Here is a 25,583-nt window from a genome sequence, read left to right on the forward strand (position 1 = left end):
GTGTATATCTTATCTTTTAGAAATGCAAACGAATTACAAATAAACCATCCGTCATTTCGGGCATTCCTACAAAATAAAAGAACCTTCTAATATATAGACATCGTTTTAATGAATAACATTGTTTGAAAACAATAAATGAAACTATAATCCTTATTGTGTCCTCTTAAAATGTAACCTTACATATATAATAGGTTCTAAACAACTCTCTATTATGTAGCAAGTAATAGAGAGAGAGAATGATCCACATCCCCCCAAATCATGTTTAAATGCCACAAAACCACAAATCTGCATTTGTGTAAATAAAACGTACATATTCAAATATCCATGCACAAAATTTCAACCTCTTTATTTTGACATTTTACTCAACTAGGTCATGGTTAATGTACGCGTTGTATCATTAAACTGCGGCGATTGGTTCAATTCCAGGTGACAGGGTAATGAGTGGCGTGTTTGCCAGCCAATGAGACTGTACGCTGGCCTTTGACGTATTTACGGCGAACGTACAGGCCTCGCTCTCGTTCTTGATCAGCGCGAACCGCAGCATTTGACGGACGCAAGAGATACACTTTTGCACGGGAAAATGGTGGCTTACTGGAGACAAGCAGGGCTGAGGTACCAGAATGACAATTAATAACGTAACAAGTTGTGTAATTTGTGTTTTAAGTGCTGTACGCTCTCTAATTTGTGCGCTGTATATGTGCTGTACGGTTTGGCCTTGCTCTGTATAACGTTAGCTATGAATTTAATAGCGTCATTTTGATTTTGACAGTGGACGTATTCATACGAGCAATTTTTGCTTGAGTTATTCAGTAACTTAATATTTCTCTCGTCATTTCAGTTACATCAGGTACTCGGCTATCTGCGCCAGGGTCGTGCGGGCAGCACTGAAGCCACAGCTGAAAACTGAAGCGATTAGACACGCAGAATCCAACGTGAAGGTCACTAAAGTGAAGACTGTATAGTGTGAGTTAAAATTTCAGCTGTTTTTCAGAACTGTACGGCTCTTGTAGAAAGTGATGCATTAACTGACCTCTTAACCTATTTTTTTTATATCTTTGTTTTTTCTGCTTTTTTGTAGGATCTGTAATTACACCCTTCAATCCCCACTACGTTCTCTGTAGGATTTACAACAATACCTGCAGTTATGATGATTGAATGAAAATAGTTGTATTCTTTTGATAATAAATTATGAAGAGTCTCAAACTAAAACAGCCTTCCCTTGGTGTGGTCTTGATCCAAAGAGTTTTCTGTGTAGCAGATGTTCATTGGGCAAACTGAGTTTATTGTGTGCTGTTAATCTATAGTAGTACTGGTTATGTCTGGTTTTACAGCATCAACAAAAGAGACACTAAAACTGTTAACAGTTTGCAGCCCAGTAGTTGTTTAAAAATAAAGTAAATGTTGGATTTAGTGTGATCTCAGTGTAAGATGTGAGCAAATTTGGCTTTTCAATATTTACAGTGCTCTTTGTATATAATTAAAGGGGTCATATGATGCGATTTCAATTTTTTTCTTTCTCTTTGGAGTGTTACAAGCTCTTGGTGCATAAAGAAGATCTGTAAAGTTGCAAAGACTAAAGTCTCAAATCCAAAGAGATATTCTTTATAAAAGTTAAGTCAACCACGCCTACCTAAAACGGCTCGTTTCTCAGGCTCTGCAAGGAAGGAGGTGTACATCAGGTTTAACTATGTAGAGATGTTAACTATTATTTTACATGAACAAAACAGCAAGATTTTCAGAGATGGATTTATTTTATTTAGATATATACAGCGTTATGTAAAACCCCATAGATTCGCAAAATGAATAGGTTAGTCTCTGTTGCTTACTGATATCCCAAAAAAAAGATTTTAATACATTTTGCAAGAAAACTGATGGGTAAATGACAATGAAATGGTAAACACGTGAAAGTTCTTAGCATTATAAATACTCAAGTACAGTGCAGATACATCAAATATATTCTGAAACAGTTGCAGTTTATATTGATAAAATCATTTTGTATCATGGTTTTAAAGGATAAGCAAAATTAACAAAAACAAAAATGTAGCATTTTAAAAATATTGACAACAAATGACAAGCGTCTATATCGCACTATTACACCACACAAAAGAAAAACCTTTTGACTAAATCTGTTTTTCCATATATTTTTCTCAAGATATCTAGATTTCATTATTACAGAACATACAGAAATTGTATTCTCCAGTGATGTTATACATCAATATAAATTCATTTTTTAATATCTTTATATAAAATAAGCTTTACAACAAACTATTCACTACCATTCAAAAGTCTGGGGTCAGTGAAATTGTTTCTTTAAAGGAATGCATACTTTTATTTGATAAGGATGCATTAAATTGATCAAATATAACATTTATAATGTTACAAAAGATTTCCATATGACGTAAATGCTGTTCTTTTAATCCTTTCTATTCATCAAAGAATCCTGAAAACTTTTTTTTAACATTGATAATAAATAATTTTTTCTGAAAGTTCAGCTTTACATTTCTATTCACAATATTACTGTTTTACTCTATTTTGATTAAATAAATGCAGCCTTTATGAGACTTTCAAAAACATATCGACCCCAAACGTTTGAAAATATATAGCAAAGATTAGAAAATTATATTTGAATTTTGATTCTATATCCTATTTAAATTTGTGTAATTCATCATCCTGGAGATCAGAAATATTTCACAGTTTGCTATGAACAGTGACTCCAAATAGTATTTGAACACTTAAGGCACATTGGCATTGAATTACAAAAATACAAAAAAAAAAAAAGTTTCATTTAAAAAGCACACCTTTCAAGCCAAGTATTTTTTCTAATGCAATGTAATTCCTATATTAATTTTAACTGGATCTTAAGTGTCTAAATACTTTTTGGGGTCACTGAATGTTCTCACTCTTTACACAATCAGATCCACTCTTGTCATATTCACTAAAGCCCATGCGTCATTCACTAACAGAAGTTTCAGTGACCACCTCAGTCTTCATCTCCACTCGAGTGCTGTGTGCTGTTGATGACAGACCCTCCTCTTCTGTCACTTCATCTTCTGCATCGTAATCCATTTCGGCGGTGGCATCCTGATATTGCTGGTACTCTGAAACCAAATCATTCATGTTGCTCTCGGCCTCGGTGAACTCCAGCTCATCCATGCCCTCACCCGTGTACCAATGCAGGAAGGCCTTGCGTCGAAACATGAGTGTGAACTGCTCTCCTATGCGCTTGAATATCTCCTGGATGGCGGTGTTGTTTCCGATGAAGGTGGAGGACATTTTGAGGCCTCGTGGTGGGATGTCACAAACGGCCACTTTGACGTTGTGAGGGATCCAATCTACAAAGTAATTGCTGTTCTTCTGTTGAATGGCGAGCATCTGCTCATCGACCTCTTTAGTGGACATGCGACCACGGAAAATGCCCGCGACTGTCAGATAGCGTCCTCGACGGGGGTCGCACGCGGTCATCATATTTCGGGCATCGAACATCTGCTGGGTGAGCTCGGGCACCGTTATGGCACGGTATTGTTGGCTACCGCGAGCAGTGAGAGGAGCAAAACCAGGCATGAAGAAATGGAGACGCGGGAAGGGCACCATATTGACGGCCAGCTTACGAAGGTCAGCATTCAGTTGACCTGGGAAGCGAAGGGAGGTCGTGACCCCGCTCATGGTGAGGGATACAAGGTGGTTGAGATCTCCATAAGTTGGTGTTGTGAGCTTAAGAGTGCGAAAGCAGATATCGTACAGCGCTTCGTTATCAATACAATACGTCTCGTCTGTATTCTCAATCAGTTGGTGGATTGATAGGGTCGCGTTATACGGCTCGACTACTGTATCGGAGACTTTCGGCGAGGGCATTATGCTGAAACTATTCATGATGCGGTCAGGATAATCTTCTCGGATCTTATTGATAATCAGGGTACCCATTCCCGAACCAGTGCCACCGCCCAGAGAGTGGACGAACTGGAAGCCCTGCATGCAGTCGCAGCTCTCGGCTTCATTACGAACACGATCCACAACCTGCTCCACGAGTTCTGCGCCCTCAGTGTAGTGACCTTTGGCCCAGTTATTGCCAGCTCCAGAATTGCCTTTACATTTACAAAGAGAAAACAACATCAGGAAAGATGTTATAGCATATGAGTGGCATTGTGCCATGCAGGAACTCTTCAATCAGCCTATCAGATTTCAGAGTTTGGGTTAAGGCCTGTTCACACTAAGGATGTAACTATAACTGTAACTATATAATTGTAATTCTATGACAATAAAAGTCCACAAAACAACTATAACAATAATGACACAGAGGAACTATATAGTTGGAATCACTTTCAGAACTTTTTTTTTCCAACTGATGAATGATAAAAACATTGACAGCCAATAAGAATCCATTAGACTTTTAAGAACACAAGCATTTAAGTCAGCAGACAACAAAACTGCATGTGTTATTGTGCATTGGTGTGGATGCTAACTTTATAGTTAGCATTCACAGAGTGAACAGACATTTAGCCCTAAAGGGGTCATATGATGCAATTTAAATTTTTCCTTTCTCTTTGGAGTGTTACAAGCTCTTGGTGCATAAAGAAGATCTGTAAAGTTGCAAAGACTAAAGTCTCAAATCCAAAGAGATATTCTTTATAAAAGTTAAGAATCAACTACGCCTACCTAAAATGGCTCGTTCTAACACGCCCCCACATGTCTACGTCACGATGTGGGAAGACTTGCATAACGCCGCCCAAATGTTCACGCAAAGAAAGAAGGCGTAACTTTGATTCTCGCTGTAGTATTGTTGTTGCCGCCGCCATGTCGTGGAGACACTGTGTGTTTCGTTGTGAAATCGAAACTACTTTGTTTGGCCTTCCAAAAGAGGACACAACTAGAAATCAGTGGTTAAGTGGTTAACACTGTTCCGGAACGGTTCAACCCAAATATTCAGATGTGTGCAGTGCATTTTATGGAGGGCGAGGACTGTTTCCTGGGAAAGTAGCCTACAATGCCGGTGTCTGTTTCTATAAAGTGGGGCAATTCCAACTTTGCAAGGACAGTCTGGCGCTTCATGACTCACAGCCTGTAAGTACATTTTCATATTTAAAGAATTTGCCGCTGACGATTCAAACGTGACTTTTGAGCAGTGTAGAGTAGCACTTGTTGTTTGTCATTTCTCCGATCACAAATGCAGACATGGTTTTATGTTTATGCGGCGCGATACACAACGCGTAAAAAGACAGGATAAGTCATTATAATCAGTAATTATGTCCACACTGGATGCAACAAATGGCTCGTTTTTAATGGGTTTTATTGGTGTTGTCTCATCGCGCCGGGACACGGCATCACAGTATGGTAAGGGGCATAACATTTCCGCAACACGCTTGAGGTATTTGGCCAATCACAACGCACTGGATAGCTGGCCAATCAGAGCACACCTCGCTTTTCAGACCGATGAGCTTTGTAAAAATCTACGCTTTTCAGAAAGGTGGGGCATAGAGGAGAAACAATAATGTACAGTATGTGGAAAATAATGTGTTTGAACCTTAAACCGCATAAACGCATTTCATTACACCAAATACACCAAATAATGTTCTTTTTAGCAACGTCATATGACCCCTTTAAAGCTGGGGTTGGAGCTTTAAGAATATTCTTATTTTCATCTGATTTTAGGAGTAGTACATAGTAAGGGTGGGGATTAGGAATAAATTTAGAGCTATATTTTTTGACAAGACTATTTCAGACTGTTGACGGTGAGTTTATTAGTTCATGGTTAGGAAAAAATTATAAAAAATTTAATTTTCCATTTCCATTCTGCATACAAGTGAAAGAATACTTTTTGACTCAAAAGGGTTCTTTGGGCATTCTTTAACATTATTAAATTATATTTGTGTTTTTACTCCAGTTTCACTTTGGCACACCTTTCTGGATAAATTAAACTGTAACTTTAACAGAAAAGAATTGCCGTGCATTTAAAGTGTTTTAAGTCAACAGGTTTATCTTTTTATTACTGATAAAAATTATACTGATATTCAATCTGCACACAAAGTAACATGAATGATGACGTTCTTTAGTTCTCATGTCAAAAGATGCCATATACAGCTCTTATATTGATGAGCAACATGCTCACATGACAGTCTATTGTTATAACTCAAAAAATACAAATGATCTTCAAAAATAACAGGAAACAACTTGAACGTTTATATGCACTGATCAGTTTCATGGAACCCAAAATGGTTCTTCAAATGGCATCACTGCGAAACCCCATTTTGGAAGCTTTACTTTTAAGAGATTCAGAAGTGATGAAACCAAACCTGTTTATAGAAGTTAATAAGATGAGAATAATCAAAGCTTACATTGTCAACCCACATGGTACCAAAATAAAATGTCTTTAATGTAGGTGATGGTTGGCTCACCGTGTATATAGTTATCCGGTCTGAAGAGCTGTCCTATGTGACTGCCCCTCACGCTGTCCATAGTGCCCGGCTCCAGGTCCACTAACAATGCTCTTGGAACATATTTGCCCCCTGAGAGGCAATGAAACATCTCAGTCACTGAGAATTTAGTCATAGGATGTTACTGTGTTCCATCTGTAGCCGAGTACTTTTATCATAATATATAACTCCCACAATTTACAATGATAACAAAAATACAGAATGGATACAATTTAATTTAAATAAATAAATAAAAAAATGCTATGAAAAAATATAAAAAATGTATATTAAAAAAAGCATTTCCAACCCAATATAGAATACAATCTTATACATGTAATATATAATATAGATATTTATTTATGTGCTAAAAATGTATGAATATCATTTGGGTTTGTGAGGGAACTGCAGTGGTTTGTAAGTTGATGAAAAGCTAATAATAAAATAAAAATAAAATAAATAAATGGGGTTGCATGATAATTACGATATAGCTTAGTGGGATTATCAAATCCAAGGCTGCAATTTAAATAAATAACTGTATAGTCTGATCTTCATTACAAATTTCAGGACGTACTTTAAGTAAATATTTGATATCCAAGGGGTTTGACTGAAAAAAGTTTGGGAATCCCTACAAATATTTTAATAGCCACTGTATAGAAACAGAAAACATGAATGTAATGTGTAGGTCTGTATACCATGCGCTTCATTGAAGTAAACATTGACCCTCTCCAGCTGAAGGTCCATGTCGCCCTCATACGCTCCTGCTCTGTTAATACCATGTTCATCACTGATCACCTCCCAGAACTGCAAATACATGAAAACATTTTTAGCTTGAAAATTAATGACCATATTTTCTCCACTCTACTGCGTTGTGATCTGCTCAGACTGATTTCTTCAGCACTGAATGAATGAACAAAACTGTCATTTTCAACACACACAGCCAGAGGAGGCCTTCAATAACTGACTTATCTGTTAAGTTTAAGTATCTTGCAATTGTTCTTCCAGATGCCATTCAGTTTTGACCACAATTCTACTGCATCTATCACTCAGAAATTCACAGGCCGCTAAGCTCATTTCCATGATAAAGAAGGCCCATCCCCGTCAGAGGAGGCTCTGTGCCTCTTATCTTACAGTAGACCACTTTAGGGTGAACTCCCTTGACCGCACGTATCATAACTTGAAATATTTATTCAGTTTAAAAAGTCTTCATACTTCGAATATAGTAGTAAAGAAGTTTTTGCTATTGCTTTTAACTGAAAAAGCACATTACTGCAATATTTAGCTACTAATAGAATGCTGTTCAAAATCACAGTAAACTCCAAAAATTGCTATAATAATAAAAGAAATGCATGGCATAAACAACTGAATAAATGAACTACTAATAAATACTCATAATAAAGAAATGCATGCTCATTTGTCTGTTAAGCCTGCATCAGATTCTATAGCTTGAAATCAAGTTGAGGTTAAGATGATAATGCAGCTGCTAATTATAAAAATACACATAAAAACACATATTTGGAGCCATCGCACCTTTGAGCCGATCTGATTCCCACACTGTCCGATCTGTAGATGAACAATCTCACGCATAATGATAGATTTGGGACGTTGAAAGAGCAGTAATAGCCTTGACCGTGAGTCTGAGGTGCCCACTGTGTGTGTAATACCACTGATGACATCACTAAGAGGGAGTCACCCATATGTCACATAATGTACAGTACTAGTCAGTGTGACACTGAATTAGCAAGCTAGTAGAACAGACTACTGCATTTAATTGAAGAAGAACAATTGTGTTGTAGAGTCAGTTTAGCACGCTATGAATGACCAAAGTGATGATGTTTATGAAGAATTTAAGGGTTTAAATATTTAAATATTTAAAATGCAAAAAGTCCTATCATCATGAGCTTGGATCAGTCACCGTCTCTCTGGCATGCATGATAAGACTCTTGCAGGCCCTATCTGCCGCAATGCAGTGACTCAGACCATCAGAAAGACAGACAGACCACATACTCATTGTCTAAGTGTTTCCTGCAACAAGAGTTAGAGTTAGAGTGTTTATAGCCTATATGTTGAAGTTGGCAGATCTTCCTGGTCTGGAAGTTCAGTTTGGAGGCCAGCATTCCTAGCTAACAAAAACATGTTTTTGCTAACTTTCCCATTAAGTTAAAAACGCCATTTCTGAATACCCCCGTTTTTTTCTCCCATGTTTTAAAAATGTTTTTTCTTGGTTATGTGAATGTTAAGAGAACGTTCCAATTTGCAAACATTATTGGAATATTGCGTTTGAATGTTCTCTGAACAAGTAGTAACATTTAAACATGTTTCAGGAAAAAACATTCCATGGACAATGTATTAATAATGTTTCTGTGCAAAATTGTTGAGAATGTTATTAAAGACCAGATAACTTTGAACAAACATTCTATTAACATTACTGGAAGAATGTTTGTTCATAACTTTTGAGAGAACCTTGCTAGAAAGTTCTGTTAGCTGGGTTTATGCAGATATATATTTTACCAACAGATGCCACTGTTGTGCTCCAAGTAGTTTTCACAAGAGCTGTTTGTTATTTTAATCCTACATTTAAAAATTGACTCAATCATTCATCTTCCTGTCATTTATTAAGGTGATTCTTGACTATCAAGATCCCAAGCAACCATGAATAATTTAAGTTAAGATAAACCACAAGTACTGAGTTCCCTTTCAGTCGGTCACTCTCGATGTCATGTCGGTGACCGACGAATTAGGATCTCGCTTTGAGAGACCTATCTACTTCGAGTGTAAACTAAATGAGCCAATGGTCATTGGCATGCGATAATTGCATCCAGCTCCCACTGATCACAGCGTGAGCATAAAAAGGCAGCCAATGCAACGCATACCAGCTTTTCGCTTCGGAGCCGAGCGACAACATCGTTCTGCTCTTACCAGTGTCTTCAGTGAACTGCGAGTTCAACGCGCTCTTGGAAGCTTTTGGTGTTGGCAGACGGCGCTTCAGCGGTGGTTGTTCCTGTGTCGAGTGGGTTGCGCACTTCAGGCTGCACTACCCCCTGTCATGCTGCAAGCGGCCACCTCAACTGTGCGTCTCAGCACATAAAAGAGCATTTCCCTGAAATCGTCTTTTTAAAGATGCCGTTTCACCCGTGTGTTTCTGGATGTGGTCATTACCTGGCGCCAGGTGATGGTTCACGTGTCTGGGCATTAAACACGCTGAGGTGGCGTTCGTGGATGAGTCATGTTCCCATTGCGGGAAGATGACCATCTCGGAGCTGCGGACCAGGCTTCGTTATCTTCAGGGGGGCGGAGTTCCGTTGCCTCTACCGCGATCAGGTGCATGAAGAGCTCACCAGGTCGTGGATGGCACCTTTTACTGCCAGCTCCTCCTCCCTCACCACCCTCGATGGTAGTGCAGCGGTCGGTAGCGATGCAGTTGTGTCCTAAGACCGCCTCCTCCTGGCGGGGAAACCCGTTGCTCCCCTCCCGGGCCTGTAGGCATTCATCTGGTCTTGTGGAGAAGCTGCCTCCGCCTTACACGCTATGGCGTTACTGCAGGTGCACCAGGCCAAGGCACTGAAGGACCTGCACAAGAATGGTCACGATCCGGAAGTTCTAAAAGAGCTCCGAAACGCTACTGACCTCGCGCTCCGAGTGACGAAGGTCACCGCGGGTTCTCTGGGTCGTGCGATGTCCACGCTTGTGGTCCAGGAGCGCCATCTCTGGCTGTGTCTGGCCGACATGAGGGACGCCGACAAGGTACAAGGAATCCACTGCTTGTATTCATTCAAGGGCAGGACAGCGGTCCCACTGAAACAATTTCAGAGGCTCCTGGGGCATATGGTAGCTCCAGCGGCAGTTACACCACTGGGGCTGCTTCATATGAGACCGCTTCAGCACTGGCGTCATGGCCGAGTCCCGAGGTGGGCATGGCAGCACGGCACTCACCGGGTACAACGGGCACACAGTTTCGGGGGAGTGGACGGGCCCCCAACTGCACTGGCATTTCAATTGCCTAGAGTTGTTAGCGGTGCGCCTTGCCTTGAACCGTCTCAAAGGGTGCTTACGAGGCAAGAACGTGCTGGTCTGAACAGACAATATGGCGACCGTTGCGTACATCAACTGACAAGGTGGTCTACGCTCCCGTCGCATGTCGCAACTTGCCCGCGGAAGTCAGAAGGTTCTGAGGTCACTTCGTGCCATTCATATTCCGGGTCTGCTCAACTGTACAGCCGACGATCTGTCACGAGCTACGCGCCCGGGAGAATGGAGACTCCATCCCCAGACGGTCCAGCTGATTTGGAGACGTTTCGGAGCCGCTCAGGTAGAACTGTTTGCCTCTCCAGAAACCTCTCACTGCCCGTTGTTCTACTCCTTGACCGAGGGAACACTCGGCACGGACGCACCGACACACAGCTGGCCGCGGGGCCTGCGCAAGTATGCGTTTCCCCCAGTGAACCTTCTCACACAGACGCTGTGCAAGGTCAGGAAGGACGAAGAGCAGGTCCTGCTTGTGGCGCCGTATTGGCCCACTCGTACCTGGTTCCCCGAACTAATGTTCCTCGCGATAGCCCCTCCCTGACAGATTCCTCTGAGGAAGGATCTACTGACTCAGGAACGGGGCACCCTGTGGCACCCACGTCCAGACCTCTGGAAACTTCATGTCTGGTCCCTGGATGAGACACGGTGGTTCTAGGTGACCTACCCCAGCGGGTAGTTGACACCATCACTTCGGCACGAGCACCGTCTATGAGACACGCTTATGCCTTGAAGTGGAACCTGTTCGTCGAGTGGTGTTCTTCTCGCCGAGAAGACCCCCGGACATGCCCGATCAGGGTCGTTCTTTCCTTTCTGCAGCAGGGGTTGGAGTGAAGGCTGTCTCCCTCCACCCTTAAAGTCTATGTCACTGCGATTGCTGCTCACCATGACCCCTTGGAGGGGAGGTTGGTAGGGAAGCATGACCTGGTCATCAGGTTCCTTAGGGGGGCGAAAAGGTTAAATCCTCCCTGGCCCCCCTCCATACCCTCTTGGGACCTGTCTCTGGTGCAAAACACTACAGCAGGGCCCATTTGAGCCTTTGCAGTCAGTTGAGCTGAAGTTTCTATCTATGAAAACTCTGCTCCTGCTTGCACTCACCTCCATCAAGAGGGTAGGGGACAGAGGAGGCAGACCCAGCCTTAGCTTTGCTTTGTCCTGTCCGAGCTTCGAGATGCTATGTAGACTGGACACAAAGCTTCAGGACCTCAGACCAGCTCTTTGTCTGTTACGGTGGCAGAAGGGGAGTGCCGTCTCTAAGCACAGGATGGCCCACTGGATTGTGGATGCCATCACCCTGGCTTATCAGGCACAGGGTATGCCCTGCCTGCTCAGGTTGCGAGCTCACTCTACTAGAAGTGTTGCATCCTCCTGGGCGCTGGCTCGTGGCACCTCGCTGACAGATATTGGTAGAGCTGCGGGCTGGGCGACCCCCAACGCGTTAGCTAGATTCTATAGCCTTCGTGTGGAGCCGGTATCCTCCTGTGTTCTCGCCTCAAATGGGTAGAGGCACTGAGAGGCCCCGGTTTAGTGTCGGCTTGCTAAAACCACTCCAGAGAGTCCATACTGTAGACCCTGTTGAGCTCCTCCATCCCCTCGGCAGCCAGACGTGGCGGAATCCCCGGCGCCAGGCCCTCACTCAATGAATCCGTGAGAACCGGTAGAGGGCTGGGTTCCATATGTAGAGACCTAAGCGGATCCCATATGTGTAAAGTCCACGGTATAGCCTCAGAGCCCGTGTTTCACCGGCAGACTTCTGCCATTTCCATGATGGTTACAATCACCTCTAATCTTCCATATGCACCTAAACGGATGTCAAATGCGTAAGTGCTTCCGAAACCTCCTTCGGGAAGGCTGGGGCTTCCGCAACGTTCCTGTTCCAAGTGGAACGGGTACGTTTTCCCAGTGTTATCCAATCTCATTGAGTGGGTAGTGCTACGACAATGGTGACTGGTCTTCTTGTTGCGATCCCCGGCCTACACCAAAAAGGGGCGCAGGCGGCTCGCACAGGACACTGGAAGGGACAGCATCCATGGCGCTTTGGTAGGGATCCCAATTCGTCGGTCACCGAGGTGACATCGAGAGTGACTGACTGAAAGGGAACATCTCGGTTACATATGTAACCCTCGTTCCCTGAAGGAGGGAATGGAAATGTCACGTCCCGTCGCCTCGGCTGCTGTACCTCCGCTGAGCGGCCGGGTCACCGGCTCGGCTCCTCAGCAAAAACCTGGTATGCATTGCATTGGTTGCCTTTTTATGCTCATGCTGTGATCAGCGGCAGCTTGATGCAATTATCGCATTCCAATGACCATTGGTTCATTTAGTTTACACTCGAAGTAGATAGGTCTCTCGAAGTGAGATCCCAATTCGTCGGTCACCGACATGACGTCTCCGTTCCCTCCTTCAGGGAATGAGGGTTACATACGTAACCGAGACGTTATTCAAAAGACCCGAAGTGGCGGCACTCTTGTTGATAATGTCAATGCATGAGGCATGCTGCAGCACAGATTAAGAACAGAAGGCATGCTATTGTGTGGGTTATTCAACCTTCCAAGAAACAGGAGAGTGCTCGTATATTTAGCAACGTGCTGCACTTTTTGTACAAACTGTGTCAGATCTGTAGTTACAATGAAGGCTTTCATGATTTCAGGTCATTTTATTAGGGGAAATTAAACAGAAAGAGCAACAAGAGGGGGGATGAGAGAAAGCAAAAGAATATAAAGGGCAAGAGAGTCATCTTCACTTTTAATTTATTTAATATGCAACATCTTTAAAACCTTTTTGATTCATATCATGACACTAGAAAATGTTAAGAAAATTTTAACTTTCTACCCTGTCATACACATGGTACCCTATACATGATATATATATATATATATATATATATATATATAAGGGTTTAAAAAGTAAAACAAACCTATGTAACAATCTATAAAAGCTATAGAAATCTGAGTGAGCATGTGCACTGAATGAGCATGATGCTACTGGTACAATGCAATATATCTACAAATAATGTGCAGCTGTCAAGTCTGTCATGAACTTGTATGTTGATGTACAATAACGCCACCTACTTATTATAGCAAATGTTATATTTTGTGCACCTTGTACCCCCTAAAAGCTGGAATGGCTAATAACAGACTCAATCCTAAAACAGTTGTGTGAGCTTTAGGTACAAAAAATAAATAAACAAAAATAGACAAAGTCTACAATAATAAAACATTTACACTGTAAAACAATATAAAATAAAATAGATTTGAACATAAAACAGAATAAAATAAATCTTAACAATTTACATCATATAATACAACTATAATTAGATAAAAGGAATACTTGGTTTACAAAACTAAAATTGTGCTACTTTTTCCAGAAGACGTCACTGAGTGACCTTTTTTTTATTCAATGAACAACAACATTATACAACACTATGAAGAACAACCAAGATAAAATTACCGCCAGAGGGAATGATGGAAATAAACACTAAATTTCACTCAGTAAGTGTGTTTTCTATAAGTGCATTTATTTATTAATAGAAATATTCGTCTCTGTATATATGGAATGTAATCACAATTATGACAAGATTAATTAAATTTAATTGTTTTTCATCTCCCTTAAGATCATTTGTGAAGCCACAAATATTTGAACAACGTCACGGAGTGAGTGACCTCCCCCTGCTGCTCGTGAAAATTTAACGCGTGCAAAAGTTACGGCGCAGAGCTGATCTCCGGTCAGTCCGCGAGAGCGAGCGGGGCAGAGCGGCGTGAGCTCCGGCGGACGAGGAGGGACGAGGAGGGACTTGGAGCGGCGTCCAGAAACAGTAGAGCAAGGATAACAAACAGTGAAAAGTGCGCTATGCGTGTCAGGTCAAAGTTCACTCTTGTCCACTCCTGAATATCACAAAAACGGAGGGAAAACCCGATGAGGCTAACTGACACCTCTGGAGAGCCTGAGCGATAAGGCTGTAAGGGATAGCGAGCCTTCTCTCCACCTGACCTGGATAACCACCACCACCACCATCATCATGGTGTTCTTATACTACAAGACTTTTCCATTCGAATGTTAAACATCTCAAGAATCGATCCCAGCTCTGGCCATGGGGATGTGTCACAGCTTCAGATCTAGGTTACCACAATCGGCGATCACATACACCGGCGGACGGACCGGTGCGAGTCCCGGGACCGATGTCGAGTCCGGCCATTCGGACAGCTGTGACCCGCAGCTCAGAGAGCGGCGGCGGGTGGATGAGAGGGCGCGGGTCAAAGCGGAGAACAAACGGAGTCGAAACATTGACAAGGGCCTGAAAGCGGAGAAGAGAGAGTACAAGCAAACGCACAGGCTGCTGTTGTTGGGTAAGAGCCGAGTTTCTAGGATGGTGTGACTACTTTATCTGCTGTCAAGGTAAAAGAGAGCAGCCACAAGCCGATGCATCCGATGGAAAGTTTGCGACTGGCCCCTTAAAACACGTTGCCATGGTAACCATCGTTTCCACCTAAGTACTGTGCTCGTTTTTTAAGCATTAGAAGTCATCTGGAGAGCCTGAGCGATAAGGCTGTAAGGGATAGCGAGCCTACTCTCCACCTGACCTGGATAACCACCACCACCATCATCATGGTGTTCTTATACTACAAGACTTTTCCATTCGAATGTTAAACATCTCAAGAATCGATCCCAGCTCTGGCCATGGGGATGTGTCACAGCTTCAGATCTAGGTTACCACAATCGGCGATCACATACACCGGCGGACGGACCGGTGCGAGTCCCGGGACCGATGTCGAGTCCGGCCATTCGGACAGCTGTGACCCGCAGCTCAGAGAGCGGCGGCGGGTGGATGAGAGGGCGCGGGTCAAAGCGGAGAACAAACGGAGTCGAAACATTGACAAGGGCCTGAAAGCGGAGAAGAGAGAGTACAAGCAAACGCACAGGCTGCTGTTGTTGGGTAAGAGCCGAGTTTCTAGGATGGTGTGACTACTTTATCTGCTGTCAAGGTAAAAGAGAGCAGCCACAAGCCGATGCATCCGATGGAAAGTTTGCGACTGGCCCCTTAAAACACGTTGCCATGGTAACCATCGTTTCCACCTAAGTACTGTGCTCGTTTTTTAAGCATTAGAAGTCATAATGGCGTGGCTTTAATGAGTCTAAAATCTAATTAGCATAAACAACTTTTAAATGCATTAGAGTTGTTTAAAATGGCACGTTTGGCCTGCACCACTTAAGAGGTCTTGACCTTCTCGAGCGTATAACAAATAAAATCCTATGACAGTGTAGTCTCTTTTGAATATATATATATATAAACGTTCCATATAAAAAAAATGGTAAAAACTTCATTACCGTACTTTAGTATTAATCTACTCAAGTACTATTGAAAAGGAGTACTTTAACTTTACTTAATTTCATTGATTATAAAATTACCCTTTTTTACTCCGTTCTTCATTTACACCTAATACAAATTCCACATTTTACAGGTCATTATGACTAAAAAGACCATTTTGGGTTAAATGCAAGAATTTATGGACAGTGTATATATATATGCTGAATTATAATAACATAAAATGCATTTACAGTAATACACTTAACACTGGAAACAATGGCTTTAAAAACCGAAATGTGCAGCTTTGATTTTTTTATTCAAGCACTTACATTGATTCTTTAGTTGTAATGTGTTTTTGAGGTCCTATGGAAGAATGCAATATGGAATTCCCGTGGCTGGAGTTAGTGCTTTATGAATAGTTACTCCTTGTCCCGCTGCTTCTGTGCTCAGGTTTTTGTGAAGGGATGAAGAAAATATCCAGATTTTTTTTTTATTGGAAAATGCATCCTAGTGTCCCCTTTGCTTTGTCTTTCCTTAGTCCCCCCTGATTATAAGTACATGTACTAATCTAAACGATGTCTGAAACTGTGTATTACGAGCGTTTCCTGTGTTTATTTGCCTCTTTATGATGAATTGCTTGTTGTATTCCTCAGTTGTAAGTCGTTTTGGATAAAAGCGTCTGCTAAATGAATAAATGTAAATGTAGATAGTATGCCTACATGGATTTTAGAAGTTGCATCCATGCATTAGAAGAGGAGTTGAATGTGGCGTCTGTCTGTAAAAATAGCATCAAACTGTGTGAAAAATTTGCCTTACCCATGCTCTCATTCATAGTTTTTTTTTCATTTGAAAATGTATACATTTTGTTCATTTAATGTTTACTGCAAAAAAAAATCCACATAAATGTTGTGACAAAAAAGTGTAGACATTGTAAAAAAAAAAAAAAAAAGGTTGTGTTTGTGGTATTTTGGTGGAACATCCTGGTTTTCGGTCGGTCACTGAAAACACATTGAGTGATGCCTATTCTGAATATGCCCCCTAAAATGTCTATTGTGCAAAAAGAGCATTTTAAATAATTTTGAGTTTCATACGGACCGAGCTCTTTAACTCAGATTAAACCTGGTTTCTGTGATGGTCATGGATTGCCATAACAATGAAAACATCTGGTCAAGATCTAATCTGTAGCTGGAAAACCTGCCCTACTTGTTTTTTGTCTAGCAAAGAATGAAATTATAATTCAGACATTTTTGCAGAACATAAATCTAGACATTCTGCTGATTCCAGTCTAAAATTTTACAAAAGTGAACTGAAACTATTTTATGAAGACCATTTTATTTTCTAAAGCTGCAGTGCAATTCTTGTGGCATATGTTTTATTATTTTAATCACCTTTAACCTACTTCTGCACTAGTCGCGTGGCTCAACTTCCTCTTTGGATAAAAAAAACCAAGTGCTGCTGAATATTTTCTGTAAAACAAGATGAGATGTAATGTATCTATGCCCATCAGTATGGAATACATGTAGATTCCCGATTAAAAAATAATTTTGAGTTTCATACGGACCGAGCTCTTTAACTCAGATTAAACCTGGTTTCTGTGATGGTCATGGATTGTCATAACAATGAAAACATCTGGTCAAGATCTAATCTGTAGCTGGAAAACCTGCCCTACTTGTTTTTTGTCTAGCAAAGAATGAAATTATAATTCAGACATTTTTGCAGAACATAAATCTAGACATTCTGCTGATTCCAGTCTAAAATTTTACAAAAGTGAACTGAAACTATTTTATGAAGACCATTTTATTTTCTAAAGCTGCAGTGCAATTCTTGTGGCATATGTTTTATTATTTTAATCACCTTTAACCTACTTCTGCACTAGTCGCGTGGCTCAACTTCCTCTTTGGATAAAAAAAACCAAGTGCTGCTGAATATTTTCTGTAAAACAAGATGAGATGTAATGTATCTATGCCCATCAGTATGGAATACATGTAGATTCCCGATTAAAAGGGGCTACGGATCCCAAGAAGTTTCTAGAACCAGTGCCTTATTTTCTTTTTCTCTCAAACTTGTTGAATTTTTGGACTTCCCCATTTGGCCTTTCGTGGAGGTGTAAACAGCGTTAGAGCAGTTGTGGTTTGATAAAGTAGTGTTACACAAGGCCTCATATGCCGCTACCTTTATGAGAGCTGTTCTTCTTTTTATTAACAAGTCACACAAGTAAAGGAGGGCAGCCGACGACACAAACGAAGAAACTATTAAGCTCTGTGACCAAAATACTCTAGTCATGAGGGTGCTCGGTTCAAAAACAGATGACACGCACATATAAAGCGGATTGTTGCAACCTTAGAATGTAGGAAAACGATCTCTGTGTGTTTTATGGGGCTTAGATCGGTAGTGTTTGTGTGTTTTCGTCTTAAAAGGAAGTCTGGTTATGAAGTGTGTCCTTCTTTTAGCTTTTGGGCTTTAATAACAATTTGCCATTTTAATGCAGAATCAACATCAATGAAAATGTTTGTCTCTTTTGATGTGGCCGCTTTTGACTTCTGCTGCTCTTGTTGAGGCTGGATCTCACTGCTCACAGCTGCAAGCCCACAAGTGTAATGTCTTATTTTAAGTGATTGCAACTGTTATTGCTCACTTAAACAGAATCACATTCTTTCATGAAGGATGAAATATTGCATGAAATCAGATGAATGGACTCATAAGGAGTCCACTGTTGATCATGCAACTTAATGCAGGGCATGACAAAAGACATTCAACACATACTGCATTCAGTTTTAATAGAATCAGTGGATGTTGACCTCTGGTTACACGCAACTAAGTTAAGCCAATTGGTCTATAATGCATGCCGAAACTTTATCATGTTGATTGTCACTGGTAACAACAGATTTTTTGTTTGGGTTAAAATTTTGAGGAAGGCATGCAGTTATATAACATTAGACAAGGAGAAGGCTACTAATTCCCCGAATTACTTCTTTCGTTGAAAGGGGCTGTCTTATGTAAAGTGACATAACACAAATGGGTCCTGAGTTAAAGATTGAACTGTATTAAACATCATTGTGCTATACCTCTTATTGCCGGTGAAAAAAAAAATCCCATAGAATGTTAAAGGAGGGATCTAACTCCTCTATAGTAAGGACAAGAATATCACAGAGACTTATGGGAAACGCCCTACAGACACTACTCATATTCTCTTTAAATGGATAAAAAAAATAGTTAAATATTAAATGAATAAGCTAAACATTTAGAGAAACTTTATTTTACACAATATCTTCTCAAAAGTCTCTGAAATGAAAACGTTTTTTTATTATCCATTAACAAAGCTGCTTGTTTAAAGTTGTGTTGCCATACTCAATATGTCAGAGCATTTTGGCCACAGAAATATTGGCTGATATATCGATCTATGATTCCTTAATCTGTAGTAAAAGAACACTGTTATGGATGATAATAATTATTATGGAAAATGGAAAACAAGGAAACAGTCCAACAATATAAAAAGCAAAGGAAAAGACTTTGTAAGGACAACAAATGATGTTTTCCACAACTGCTACATCGGTTTGTTTGGATGGGCATTTCTTAAAAGGTTATAACAACAACTGTGAGATTGAATTACTATTATTATTAAGAGAATGTGTCATATGTAATGGATGTTTTGCGCTCTCTCAAACTTCTGCTTCAGCACAGAATACGAGACTGTGTATATTCTGTCCTGAGAATTCTGATTATCCTCACTTAGAACTGTTGCATACAGAGTTCCAGACACAAATGGCCTATAGTTCCACAAAAAAAAATAAAACCAAGTCTGCTGGAGTTCATTATTAGAGAAATGCTGCCACCTTCTGGTGATAGATCATAGTGTAGTGTACTCAAACCCAAAAGTCATCTCAGCTTCCATACATTATCCATGCATCCTTACATTTAAAGGTGATAACTTTGGTTTGGTCTCAGAATGGAATTTATTGTATATGAATGTGACCACTGAAGAACTTTGAGTATGGTGACTTGTTAACTTTGTGTTAGTTCAGGCTTACATTTTTAACACACCCTCACTGTAAAAGCATACTTCACCTCGTTTCCAAATGAGTCTGTCTAGTCTCTGCCCCTGAATGCCAAACAAAGATTATGGGATCAAAAATAGACCACAGGGTGTCAAAAAATAGCTTCAGTTTCCTATTCGGTCACTGTCATACAATAGTTTATCTCTCATGTGTTGACATCACATTGACTTTTGTTTGATCTCTTATACTACAACTATGTTTCTGGATTCTTTGGTTTACTCGCTGACTATCAGCATGTCACTATTTTAAGCCTTTGTTTGGAGCAATACAAATAAATATATGAGAAAAATCAATGACACGTTATTTATGTTTTGGCTTTAGACTGTTACTATTGCTTGAATGAAATAATATCAGTGAAATGACTTTTCTTTTTAGCTGAAGGAAAAGAATAATAAAAAACAGCTCTGTACTTCTAGACTATTCACACCAACCGATGCATGGGATGTATTAAAAAACAGATTATAAAGTACAAGTAAAGTTTATTGCCAAATGCATGTCAGTAAAATTTTTCTTTCTAGCATGTCTGACGAATGTAATGTGCGGTATTCGTATGTTTGCACTGAACAAGTAATATTTTGAGTATATGCTAAAATAATTTAGTAGAAAACCTGACCATTTTATTTAGTTTTACTTTAAGGCTGATGATACACGGGGCAACTTTTTGAGCAATGTTGCAGTGCAATGTGGCCGTCAATGGGCAACCAGGTGAGACACAGGGCCCATGACTGATCTAAAGTATCCAGATAGAGATTTGTTGAGATTTGGAAAGTGCCCAAGCAACATTACTCAAAAAAGTTGCCTCCTGTATCATCACCTTAATTCAGATAGACATTCAGATAGCATTTGAAACCTCCAAGAAGTCTTTGGCATCCTGTTTAGTCTAATGAATGTAGTCATTAATTGCCAGATTAGAAGATATATGCTGGTGGCATGGATTGTTATTTAGTGTTTCTGATTTATTCTGGCACATCACAAAGGGTATGACATTGGATGTCTGTGGAGATTCTCAGCAGGCAGATCAGAATGTATAGTACTTACCTAACTTACCTAAAAATACTCGCAGAAGGACATAATAGAATATAAACATTGTTGTAGGAAGCCTTTCATTATTGTAATAATAAGAAGCACTTTTAACCACTTTTTTGGCTGGTGAATCATTCTGTGACATGGCTTTGTAACGTATGTGTTTTACTTTTGGTTGCTGCGGTTGTATGTTGTTGCTTTTAATATATTAAAAGGTAACTTGTTCTCCTATTTGCAATTATGTTTATGTACACAATAATGAAGTGCTCTCTCACAAATATGTCAGATTATTAATACAATAATTGTTACATAAAGTTGAGGGTAGGGGTAGTTTTAATTAACATCCAGTTAGACTATAGGAGAACCTCAGTATTAAGTATACATCAACAGATGACGAACACTTAAATTCAAACATTCGTTGTCATTTTTAAATATTTACTAATTAAATGTTAGTTATATTTAAATACTTGTAAAGAAGAATTGTAACTCGTATTGCATTCACTGTGCCACATGAGAATTTCGTATTTACATAACATTTCAGATACACAACAGATATAACAAATCAGAAGTAAATTCATTGCTATTCTTACATAAGATGTGCTTAAATATATTTTTGAGGACTTTTCAGACTGCAAACTTATTTTTTCAAAAATACCATACAAACATTTATAAAACACATTTTTTTTCTCTATATATAAAATAACACTGATTACAATAAAAAAAAGGTGTCTTAGAACACGTTCAAGTAAGTGCTATGTGATTCATAAATGTCTTAATTCACTAAAGAACCGACTCATTCGAGTCATTCGTTCAGGAATCGGACTGCGCTAGTCGCGCTGCATGTTGGTGATTCATTACAAAGAACCGACTCAAAAGAGCCATCCGTTCGGGATTCAAACCACAGTGGTCAGAGTATTTTAGTACTATGCTCCTTGTGCCTCGGATGCAAAATGTACGTTCAAAAACAATTAACTGATTAAAATAATTTAATTATTACTCGTCTCTGGTATATGTTAACGGAAGCAGTTCTCTGTCCCCAGTTCTATTTAAAACGAGCGTGTTTTCAGGTTGAAGCTGTGGTTCAGAGACTTACACACTAAACATAAGGTTATATCGCACTGCCCTACATTTAACCAGCGATAATGGTCAATAGTCAATGATGGATCGCGTGGAATCGCGAACTTTACTCAGTATTAAGTATACATCAACAGATGACGAACACTTAAATTCAATTTTTAAATATTTACTAATTAAATGTTAGTTATATTTAAATACTTGTAAAGAAGAATTGTAACTCGTATTGCATTCACTGTGCCACATGAGAATTTCGTATTTACATAACATTTCAGATACACAACAGATATAACAAATCAGAAGTAAATTCATTGCTATTCTTACATAAGATGTGCTTAAATATATTTTTGAGGACTTTTCAGACTGCAAACTTCTTTTTTCAAAAATACCATACAAACATTTATAAAACACATATTTTTTTTCTCTATATATAAAATAACACTGATTACAATAAAAAAAAGGTGTCTTAGAACACGTTCAAGTAAGTGCTATGTGATTCATAAATGTCTTAATTCACTAAAGAACCGACTCATTCGAGTCATTCGTTCAGGAATCGGACTGCGCTAGTCGCGCTGCATGTTGGTGATTCATTACAAAGAACCGACTCAAAAGAGCCATCCGTTCGGGATTCAAACCACAGTGGTCAGAGTATTTTAGTACTATGCTCCTTGTGCCTCGGATGCAAAATGTACGTTCAAAAACAATTAACTGATTAAAATAATTTAATTATTACTCGTCTCTGGTATATGTTAACGGAAGCAGTTCTCTGTCCCCAGTTCTATTTAAAACGAGCGTGTTTTCAGGTTGAAGCTGTGGTTCAGAGACTTACACACTAAACATAAGGTTATATCGCACTGCCCTACATTTAACCAGCGATAATGGTCAATAGTCAATGATGGATCGCGTGGAATCGCGAACTTTATCACGTATGAATCATGTCTTCAAAGAGGCCGCCTCGCTCCGCAGAATCGCCGCTTGCTGACGTTTTCGGGCTGTCATGTGATTAGCAGGGTTCAATGAGAGCTGTTTGCCCCACCCATCTCTTCAACGCTGTCTCTCTCAATGTACAATTCGCGGAGAAAAGGAAATAATCGCTAAAAATACACCCTCGAAAAGGATTCATTCGCCACAATTGGGGATTCAACGCGCTCCGTCCGTAGGGAATCCATCGCTGTGGTATCGGATGTATCTTCACGTATCCAAATGCACATGATCTACCACCCGAATTCAAGAAGGATACAAAGCGTAGCCTGACAGCGATAACCGGTAAAATATCGACGGAATCGGTCGCATTTGCATCTGCGGTAGAAAGAACCGTAAGAACCGCCGCTCGCGTCAAAGCAAGCCTACGGATGTGAGGAGAAATCCAAATTACAGTAACGGAGAAGACGGCGAAGGGCCTCGTTTGATTCGGGCAAGCCGAGAAAAAAAAGCGATCAGTCACCGTAAGCAGAACAGGAGGGAAAATAGCGTCAATCTGAGGGGAGTTTTTCAGCAGCACCACCGTATTTTTATCGCAGACAACGTCGTTTCGTGACGGAGTTAAAAGGTTCATGTCGGCCACGGCGCAGGGCGGAATGATCCACATGCCGTCATTTTGGTGGAAATATTTATTTTTTTAATTTGTAGCCACCCTTTCGGTCTCGTTCTGCCCGTGTCGTTGCATCGGCCAACGGACTCGACAGCAAGAAACCGAAAAGAACCGCGTTTTGTGGAGCTATTCATGATTTTAACAGGAGTCGGTCGTTATTTCGGGAAACCGACCATGGATTCGCGACGGGAAATGTGCTAAATCGCCGTCGTGGGAAAGCCGAAATCATTCATGTAACGTCGAAGGCTTCGCTGGATGCACATCCACACACAGAAATCTCCTATTTTATAGCAGCAAGCGCTCGACGGGACTCGGCCGGCCTAGTGTTTTCACCACCACCACCTATTCTCGCCAATACTAGTCCCTCACAGCTTTCATATTTCCCTGTGCTCCCCTGCCCTTATCAACGAAATCCGGGGAAGTTATGTGCATAGTAGTATAAATGTCCCGGTTTTCCATCAAAGTGTTCTGATCGGAGGCCAATCAAGTCATTTGGATCATTTATTCATACGGTAGATACACCTCCAAACTACCCCACCCCGAAACTTTTCCTGGGTTTTTGGGAAAATGGGTTGTTTGGGCAACAGCAAGACTGAGGACCAGCGAAATGAGGAGAAGGCCCAGCGAGAAGCTAACAAAAAGATCGAGAAACAGCTCCAGAAAGACAAACAGATCTACAGAGCAACTCATCGACTGCTACTGTTAGGTAGGTTGGTCTGAAAGCTGAGCTTCTGTCACTGCTGCAGATACGTTCCTGCTGGACGCCTGTCACACGTAGCGTTTTGTGTGGATTTGATTCATTTGTCCGAGTACATGATGTAGGTACACGCGTCTCGATTGGGATTCCTGTGCAGTAGTAGTGGACACCTTAGGGCTCAGCTTGTGGAGGCCTGTGATGCTTCATCCAACTCCATTCATTCCCTTCTGATTCATGGTGAATAGGTTTTGCATCATGTAAATATTTGGACTCCCATGATTTTATAAATCATTCACGACTGTCTCCTGGAGATCCTACACTCATAAGCATACACTTACACCTGCATGTGCTGACCCTTAAACACATTAGGTGTTTCTTTAGGATGGAGCTCATGAGTTTAGGGTGGTTTCTGCATCCTGCTAAATGAGCATGTGCTTATTACCAGTACATATAAATGGAAATAAAATAACTAAGTTGAACTAAGTTGTTTGGGAGATTAGATTAGTGCATCATTTTTGGTTTAGGTTTCGTTCTTTTTAAATGTGTGTAGTCAAGACCTCATAAGCGTTATTTGCATAGTACTATTTTTATGGTTTAGCATTCTGGGCATACACATACATATTTTTGCGCTTTACATTTGAAACAGAAACTGATTAGATAAGTAAAAAAAAAAGTCATGCTTTAAATATTCATAGTTTAGATTAGCAATAGACTGATGTATTAGCTAAGCCGATTAACAGAAATGGTCATTTTGCTTATTGTCAGTTCCAAAATCTTCCGATAGTCAATGAATGATGGGCATTTTCTGTTTTTCTGTGTATATTGTTTTTTTGTTTTTTTTGTGATTTGAGTAAATATGTAGTATTTCTATATCAGCATTATGTCAGTCGCCCTGCTCTCTGGATATCGGCATTGGTGTTATTGGCCATTTAAAAAAAAAAAAAAAAGTTATCTACCACCTTACTACCGTAAACCTGATCAAATCTGCAAACTTTTCAGTTTCATGGATCTTGCGCAGCACAACATGAAGTAATTTTAAACTCTGTTTGATTTGATTTAGTCTCCGTTCAAGAGACTGGACTAATTCTGATAAAACTCAGTTCTCTAACAGCCTATTTGTTCAGAAATACACACGGCCTAAAAGTACCCTATTCTAAATCAAAATCCCATGTATTCAACATAGCGACGCGCTCTAAATCATAATGTCTGGTAAGGGATATTTCTAGATACCCATGATTCAAGAGTGTCGTAATGATATATGATTTAGGGATGTGTACCAGTGTAATTGGAGCATAAAAGTGGAAATCCTGTATGCAAACAGGCCTATTTGACACAATTGGAGCCTGGTAACAGAATATGTGTTGTGATAAAGAGGTTCCCATCATGCATCTGAACTGAGAGCCTAAATCTGAGG

General features: G+C 40.3%; 3 protein-coding genes across 3 annotated transcripts in view; 2 read left to right on the top strand and 1 right to left on the bottom strand.

Annotated features, from left to right (window-relative positions):
- The first annotated feature begins 476 nt into the window (after positions 1-476).
- On the top strand, positions 477-1,209 carry LOC107554190 (ATP synthase subunit epsilon, mitochondrial-like). The gene is made up of 3 exons (XM_016236625.1): positions 477-612; positions 839-963; positions 1,079-1,209. Exons 1-2 carry the CDS (start codon positions 581-583, stop codon positions 960-962), a joined length of 156 nt encoding a protein of 51 aa, XP_016092111.1. The 5' UTR covers positions 477-580; the 3' UTR covers position 963; positions 1,079-1,209.
- A 1,387-nt stretch (positions 1,210-2,596) lies between these two features.
- Positions 2,597-8,040, bottom strand: LOC107554186 (tubulin beta chain-like). The gene is made up of 4 exons (XM_016236622.1): positions 7,935-8,040; positions 7,100-7,208; positions 6,390-6,500; positions 2,597-4,082 (listed from the first exon to the last, which is right to left on the bottom strand). The coding sequence occupies exons 1-4, from the start codon at positions 7,989-7,991 to the stop codon at positions 2,950-2,952; spliced, it is 1,410 nt and encodes a 469-aa protein (XP_016092108.1). The 5' UTR covers positions 7,992-8,040; the 3' UTR covers positions 2,597-2,949.
- Positions 8,041-14,435: 6,395 nt separating this feature from the next.
- LOC107554191 (guanine nucleotide-binding protein G(s) subunit alpha-like) overlaps positions 14,436-25,583 on the top strand; it is a 38,340-nt gene continuing 27,192 nt past the window's right edge. The window contains exon 1 of the mRNA XM_016236626.1: positions 14,436-14,770. Coding sequence (XP_016092112.1) covers positions 14,515-14,770 — 256 coding nt within the window. The 5' untranslated portion in view covers positions 14,436-14,514. The remainder of the gene's footprint in view (positions 14,771-25,583) is intronic.

This window comes from Sinocyclocheilus grahami, unplaced genomic scaffold (genome assembly GCF_001515645.1).
Source record: "Sinocyclocheilus grahami isolate Dianchi unplaced genomic scaffold, SAMN03320097.WGS_v1.1 scaffold493.1, whole genome shotgun sequence".
NCBI lineage: Eukaryota > Metazoa > Chordata > Actinopteri > Cypriniformes > Cyprinidae > Sinocyclocheilus > Sinocyclocheilus grahami.

Excerpts from the sequence above, each read along its gene's own strand:
- LOC107554190 (XM_016236625.1), top strand. The coding sequence starts at position 581 with ATGGTGGCTTACTGGAGACAAGCAGGGCTGAG. Across the intron at positions 613-838 it reads TGGAGACAAGCAGGGCTGAG|TTACATCAGGTACTCGGCTA; the intron begins GTACCAGAATGA and ends TCGTCATTTCAG.
- LOC107554186 (XM_016236622.1), bottom strand. The coding sequence starts at position 7,991 with ATGCGTGAGATTGTTCATCTACAGATCGGACAGTGTGGGAATCAGATC. Across the intron at positions 7,209-7,934 it reads GGAATCAGATCGGCTCAAAG|TTCTGGGAGGTGATCAGTGA; the intron begins GTGCGATGGCTC and ends ATGTATTTGCAG. Across the intron at positions 4,083-6,389 it reads ACCGGATAACTATATACACG|GCAATTCTGGAGCTGGCAAT; the intron begins GTGAGCCAACCA and ends GTAAATGTAAAG.